General features: G+C 41.1%; 1 protein-coding gene across 1 annotated transcript; it reads left to right on the forward strand.

Moving 5' to 3' along the window:
* The first annotated feature begins 782 nt into the window (after positions 1-782).
* LOC147029832 (uncharacterized) lies at positions 783-6,349 on the forward strand. The gene is made up of 6 exons (XM_085873197.1): positions 783-1,924; positions 2,101-2,251; positions 2,777-2,847; positions 3,048-3,126; positions 5,548-5,676; positions 6,089-6,349. The coding sequence occupies exons 1-6, from the start codon at positions 1,796-1,798 to the stop codon at positions 6,295-6,297; spliced, it is 768 nt and encodes a 255-aa protein (XP_085729323.1). The 5' UTR covers positions 783-1,795; the 3' UTR covers positions 6,298-6,349.
* The last annotated feature ends 905 nt before the right edge of the window (positions 6,350-7,254 follow it).

Below are 7,254 nucleotides of genomic sequence, written 5' to 3' on the forward strand. Positions count from 1 at the left end.
TATAAGCATTGTGCGGTGTCCGTCAGTGAGTCAGTCAGGCTGCATGTAAACACTTGGAACTTCTTCTCTCAAACTACACACAGTATTTTGATGAAACTTGACCTCAACCTTCATCACCCGGTATGTACCAAAGTTTTCCCACGGCGTTACAAAGCAGGGTCTGAGGTAGTTTACGGTGGGGGGGGGGGTTAAAGTGGGTCCATGTTTGATCCCCCAAAATATGTATTTGCTTTCTTTTCTGAAACTACACACAATTTCGATGAAACTTGACCAGAACTTTCATCACCCATGGTGATAAAACTAAAAATCCTACTTTTACCAAACATTGGGAAACTTCTGAGGACCAAGGCCTCCCTGATGCCTTACAAATCACATAAAACATATTCAGGAGGTCACTTAAAAGGTCAAAGGTCATGACCATTCCGTGATCGCTACTTTTGACTTCTTTTCAAAAAGTATTCACACGATTTAAATGTAACTCGGTAGAAATCATCTCTGCACAGTACTTTCACAAATTTCCTCAAACCATGAGCTCATTTACGTATTTTGTGGGTCATCCATGTGCCTACCACTGGTCCCCTGGTTCGACCAGGTTACCGCAGAAGCATTGCCCCTATTTTTTATTTTCAGCATCCTTGTGAAATCCCTGAGCCTGCCACACTTTTCTCATCCCCACGACTCCCCCACCCCCCCCCCCGATTAAATGACGTAATTTGATGTATTTACCTCCAGCACCGAAGATGGACGGAGCCCGGCGGTTATGTTTTTCTACTGTCTATCTGAGTGTGTGTGTGTGTGTGTGTGTGTGTGTGTGTGTGTGTGTGTGTGTGTGTGTGTGTGTGTGTGTGTGTGTGTGTGTGTGTGTGTGTGTGTGTGTGTGTGTGTGTGTGTGTGTGTGTGTGTGACAAGGACGAATTGATTCGATTTGGATCCAGATGCAGACACTAGAATTTTTAAAAAATTTTTATGATTCTTCACCTTTTAGGTATCGGGCCAAAAACAATGCATGCGCAGTTTAGCATGATATTTCAAAACGATTTGGACGGATTCTGACGAAACCAGGTGGATGAGTTGGTTCGGTGACAAGAATAAGTCGATCCGATTTTGGTTCACATCCAGTTCAAGATCCGACCTTTCAGTTTGATACAAAAGGTAACCTGTTCACCTGGTGGAGGTGTGCGCTCTCCCAAGTGCCGTTCCAGTTTAATCAGGTATTGGTGTGTTGCAGGTATGATGGACCCAATGTCCTCCTTGTGCACCAATTTCCTTGTTATTATAACTTTGGAGACTCCCACAGTGACTCACTCAGTGGTCACCATTGCTATCCTAACGCGCTTGAACTAGTAAAACAGGTGTTTCTCGAGTTGGAATCATTGAGTTTTTAATCCAACAGATATACAAACACGATTAATTGTTTTCACTCCAATTAATAATGTAATTATGAAACAATAAATAGACCACAAGGTCTCACCCAATGATTGATTTGGGAATATCCATTAATATCAGAATTCGAAAAATATTTCAACATTATCGGCTCCTGTATTGGGATTCATCAGAAAAACCATCAAATGTATTCCTAATATTTAACTAGGAGCAACAAAGATTGTTTTTCATATAAATAACCCCTTTCGAAAAGATCAGTTAAAATAGAATGTGAAGTAAATTTGAATGCCGCGCTGCACTGTGTCGTCACGTCACACAGTGTGACGTCACAGAGAGGTATTTCATTCTGTGTGACGTCACAGAGAGGTATTTCATTCTTTCTGTGACTCATTAACAATCATTAGTCGCGATCATGCCGCTCCGGAGGAATGTCGTGGTTTTTAGCGGTGTGTTTAGCTTGTTCAAATTGATTTTATTCATTCATCATTCACTCGTTGATGAGGAACCCATCATTTTGAACACCACAGAAGTACCTGCACAGGTAAGATAATGGCATCGGTGGGTGGGAGAGCAATGGAAATATGAACTCTTGTTTCGTGATGTTCTTGAATTCACGATCGGCCCATCTTGTGGAACAACCTTGTAACACTTGGTAACCATCGTGATGGGAGAAAATTACATTTTTCCTGAACTGAATTTTCTTACATTATTTTGTAGATCCTTCCAGAACAAGTACCTGTGGACACCTGTCCAAGGGAGCCCCCGATTTGGAGCTCCACAAGGGGGGCTGCACCCACTCGATGGATGTTCCCCATGACGATGGCCTCGAGCAACACATCTGTGTATTGGGAAGATCTGTTTGTGTCCGGTTAGTGAATATATTTTTGTTGGTTGTTGGAAATAATTTTGACATAACGAGTAGTGACACACTTGATCGGCAGGACAGTCAGAATTTCTTATTCTACTATAATGAGTATAATTATTTATTATCAGTTATAACAACAGGTTTTTCAGAATGTCTTATTCTTGCGAGATTTCATCATTTTTTGTTTTCAAAGTCAAGGCTCATGGGAGAGCGAGAACCCTGAACTGAACACGGGCGTTAATTGGGGTAGAAATATATCATGGTTTGGGATGGGGGTATGAACCAAGTGATGGGGGATAATTTTGTGTGATTTTTCTCATTCTCCTGCGAGATGATTGTTATCATTATTTTATATATCACAGATAACATCGATCATGACGCTAAAACTCATTGTTGGTAAAAACAGTTAAAATGACTCGACAAGGTTTCCTTTTTCCTTCATTTGTTTTGATTTGTCCCTTTATTTAATTTGTTATTTTATTTGCAATGTCCTGAACATCTTCTTCATGCAACATTTCACTTCCACAGCCTCTCCACAAGACAACACACGAGAGTTTGAGAAGGAAACTGGTTTGAAGTCGACAACTCGAGAGGAACAAGTAAGTTTGTAGAAAATGTGATGGGTATGTACACCATCATTTACAGTTGGGGGGAGATTACCTTCTGATGGGTGTGGGGTGGTCGGGGAATGGGGACACCAACCTACATTGATTGAACATTTCATAACCCTTTGGTTAAAATATGGGATGGGATGAAATGACATTTTTCCTGAACTTGGTTTTCTTCCATTATTTTCTAGATAATTCCTGAGAAAATACCAGCTGACATCAGCTTGTGCACCAACAATTCTGCCTGCTGTGAGGATCTGCTTGTATGTGGTGAGTAAATAAATTGTAATGTTTATGTTGAAGCGAATAGTAGGTAAATTGAGGCTGTAGAAGGTGTGAATGTTTGTGTAGCTTTATTACCTCTTACCTGTGTTTTGTGTGTGTTTATGATAAGGTGTGTTTAAATGTTGCCAGCAACAGGACAGGTGTTGTCTGATATAGACAGAGCTTGGTTTTTGGGGTTTCAAGTATTTTTTTGTCTCTCAGACTCATGGAGGAGCTGTGACACAATTCACACACCAATGCAGACAGATACATGGGACAACATCAGATGTGACTTTCATACAAAAACAGCCGCTGATATTGAGGGCAGTGAGATCACCTCCCACAACACTGAGTACCAGCGACGTCATCTTTGTGACGTCGCTTTTCTCTCTGCACTGAGCGAGGAAATCAAGAAGACGTTTCTTTCCCCCTTTGGATTCCAACCTGTGGGTGTTTTTTTTTCTGTGCTCTGTCCTTCACATATTGAGCATCAAGTAAGGAAGCAGCTCGTACCATTTTTAGTGTTTGGTGTGCCTCTGCCATGGTTCCAACTGCCAACCTCTTAGACTCAGAGCAGACTGCTCTAACCATCAAACCAGTGAGTATCTTTCTTCCTCTGCAATATCCGGGCAGAACCGGGTGACGTTACATCTCCAGAGGTCCAGGCGTTGAATTGTGTCCTTCCCGGCAGAGGTCCATTGGTGCATGGGAAGCAGAAATTTGTTAATTTCCAAGTTTGCGATTGGTCAATGTTCTCAGGGTGGGGATTCCCTCATGTCTTGTCCTGGCATTGGTGGGCGTCGCATGGTGGAAATTCACGAGGGTATCAGGGCAGGGAGTTCTGAGGGCTCAGGCCATGATTGGTGTAACGCCTGGGGGTCGACGTTTGCTTGGAAACCGTGGGGGGTCCCATACAGTTTGTGTCATGGCAGGGGTTGTATTTATACATCTGGCCCCGGCAAGAACTGCTCTCCTCTTTTCTTGCTCTCACTTTCCTTCCATCTCTTCATCTCCTTCTTATGCTCACGCTCGTGCACGGGTTGAGACGAAACTCCGTGCGTTGTCTCCGACTCCATGTTACGCTCCAGCTTCTGCGACATGCCTTCCTCATTGCACTGCCTGGGTCTTGTTTTATTGCCTCAGTTTATGTGTATTGTGTAGCCTGTTTGGGAGAAAGAGGGAGAGATGGGGTGGAAATTAGAGATTGGTTGTCTTTTGGCTTTCGGGAATTGTGTTTATGTCATGTCTTGTGTCATCATTTATTTATTTGATAAAGAACAGTTTACAACTACTTTCACAATTTTGTACCGCAATCAGGTAAATCTTTTTGTTCTGGGGTGGTGGGGGGGGCGGGATAAATTTATTGTTATCATATTTGGCCAAAACAATAAAAGGCAAGGGAGTAACCACCACTGTATCACAAACAGTGACAACTGCTTCCTCTCAGCTTGTGAGAAAGTTTGAGTTTTAGCATCATGAAGAGTCTAGGGCTTGAATGTGCAATGTTAACTCTGTGTTGTTTCATCCTGACCAGTAGTTGCCATCCTCTGAACAGTGCTTTATTGGTTACCAGAAGGGGGTACCCAGCGTTGCCTAGTGCTGTCCTCCAACCTATTGGCATTTTGAAGAAATTGTTTTTGTGGTGGCCTAAATAAATTCCCTATATCCACTAAGGAATGGGTTCGGGGGTCATTTAATATTACCTTTCATATCGCCACAAAGGCTTTGGCACTCTACAGCGATTTAAAAAAAAAGAAAGAAAAAAAAGAACTTCTTTTTTTCAAATCTTTCAAACTTATTTTTGCCTAAAACACTCCACACCACTCAATGATAAAATTCTGAAAGTTTAGCGAAGATCCGTTCAGCTGTCGCTGAGAAGAATGGTCACACACACACACACACACACACACACACACACACACACACACACACACACACACACACACACACACACACACACACACACACACACACACACACACACACACACACACACACACACACACTCTCTCTGACATTTATTAGTGTAAATTATTACTGATTGTAAAGCATGTTGAGATTGTTTGCTTGAAAGGGAGTTGTATCAGACTACGTTGGACAAGTAGTTACCCTTTCACATTTCATTCCATTGTACTGTACTGTGTTACTTATTGAAAGCAATTATTATAACAACGGGTTTGGAAGAACCACTTGATAGATCTATTTATTTATTGTCTAATTTTACTCGTTCTATTCTTAGATGGTTTAAATTTTTTTTCATTACAACACATCAATTATGGTTGTCACTCTTCATCGACAAAAACAGCAAAAATCATCTGAGTAGGTCCATTATTCCTTCATTTCAATGATTTGATGGATCACTTAAAAAAAATTGTTTTACTCACATTTTCCGAAATAATTTCCTCTTCCAACACCTGATTTCCTCAGCCTCGATGAAAAACGATACCTCCATATTGAGCTCCCTGGAGGATGCACCAACACCTTTGATGACACCAGTGACTGAGATCGCTGGAACTGAACCGAAACCTGAATCTCTGGATGATGTGGATGTGCATGGTAAGTTCATTTTCATGGTGATTGAAAAATGTGTTGATAGAACAAGAAAGTAGCAGTGATTAAATGGGCAGACTGTTTCAATGTGGTACATTTTGTGAATAATTTCTTCATTGCAGATATCAATAACACGTTGAGAAGAACTACTTATGCAAACATATTTTTTGTAATGTTAAATGATTTTCTGCTTTCTTGTTGTTTCATACTGTAATGTTGGCTTCATAATAATTTTCCACACCTACAAGTGGCAACAGCTTTCACCATGTTAAACCTCAATGAGGAATCTGGAGAGAGGAATGAGTGATCTGTGTTTGTTTTGCTCAATTTGATTTCAAAGTCACCCAAATTTCAAAGATTTCAAATGTTCCCTTTCCTTTCATCCATTGTTTGCTCATCCCAAACCCAAATCCTTCAGAATGCCTGGAGTTCCATTCACCAGAATATGAGAAAGAAGAAGAGATGGTGGAAGTGTCATGGGAAAGCATTGTTAGTGTTATCTTCATCATTTTGGATATATACTGGATCGTTTCTTCTTTAAAAAAGTGGATAAAGAGGTTGGAAAAGATTTCCACCAACACAAAGTACAATTGTAAAAAGAGGAAGAGGCGGCGCAAACTTCCTTGAAAAGTTAACTTGCTTACAATGTTTGTGTTTTAATAGGAATAAAAATATATAATATCAAGCACTGTGTTGGAATCTTTTTTTTATCATTGTATATTTCCATCGAATACTCCTTCGTATGCAGCACAAGGCTACAGGTAGAAGGAACAATCAACAAGGAAATCCAACACAGGTGGAGGCCATTCAGCCCATCATGCCTGCGCAACCACCGCACCAACCCATCTCCACAAGATCCAAGGAAGAAAATGCAAAAAAAAGTTTTCAATTAATGAAATAAAAAAAATAAGAATTTTTTTTGTAATTTTTTGTTCTTCCTTTTCTTCCCCTCGGAGAGGGGGCATGGGCTTGGTTAAAATCATACATCAATCACAAACCCCCCCCCCCCCACTTGACAAGACCACCACCAATAGCACTCCGTACACAATCACCCATCAATGCTCAAGCCACCTTAAAGTCCTGCCAACATCCCGATACCCCTCTATCTTTATAACTTCCAGGTACCTATCTAATTCGAATTTAAACATCGACTTTTTTCTGCTGCCACTACCTTTCAAGGGAAACCATTCCATGCATTAACTACTCTCTGAGTGAGAGTTTCCTGCCTTACTACCAGCTTAACCCTCCTCTTCTTTACTCTCAGGCTATGGCCGCTGGTCCTATCACTGTCCACTCTGTTGAATAATTCATCTGCACTTATTTTATCTCTACCTTTCATTATCTTAAACATCTCTATCATATCTCCTCATAACCGAATTCTTTCTAGTGAATAAAGCCCCGTCTCCTTCAGCCGCTCCTCATAGCTGAGTCTAGCTTGGCCCGGAATCAATCTAGTAGCCCAATGCAGAACCCTCTCAATGGCATCTATGTCCTTCCGGAAGTGTGCTGACCAAACCTGTACACAATATTCTAGATGTGGCCCTCACTAAATTACTGTACAATGATAACACCACATCTTTTGAT

This window comes from Eptatretus burgeri, chromosome 3 (assembly GCF_056783735.1).
Source record: "Eptatretus burgeri isolate ZD-2024b chromosome 3, Ebu_testis_v1, whole genome shotgun sequence".
NCBI lineage: Eukaryota > Metazoa > Chordata > Myxini > Myxiniformes > Myxinidae > Eptatretus > Eptatretus burgeri.

Coding starts and splice junctions, on each gene's coding strand:
- LOC147029832 (XM_085873197.1), top strand. CDS start 1,796: ATGCCGCTCCGGAGGAATGTCGTGGTTTTTAGCGGTGTGTTTAGCTTG. Junction 3,127..5,547: donor TGAGGATCTGCTTGTATGTG/GTGAGTAAATAA, acceptor TGATTTCCTCAG/CCTCGATGAAAAACGATACC. Junction 5,677..6,088: donor GGATGATGTGGATGTGCATG/GTAAGTTCATTT, acceptor CAAATCCTTCAG/AATGCCTGGAGTTCCATTCA.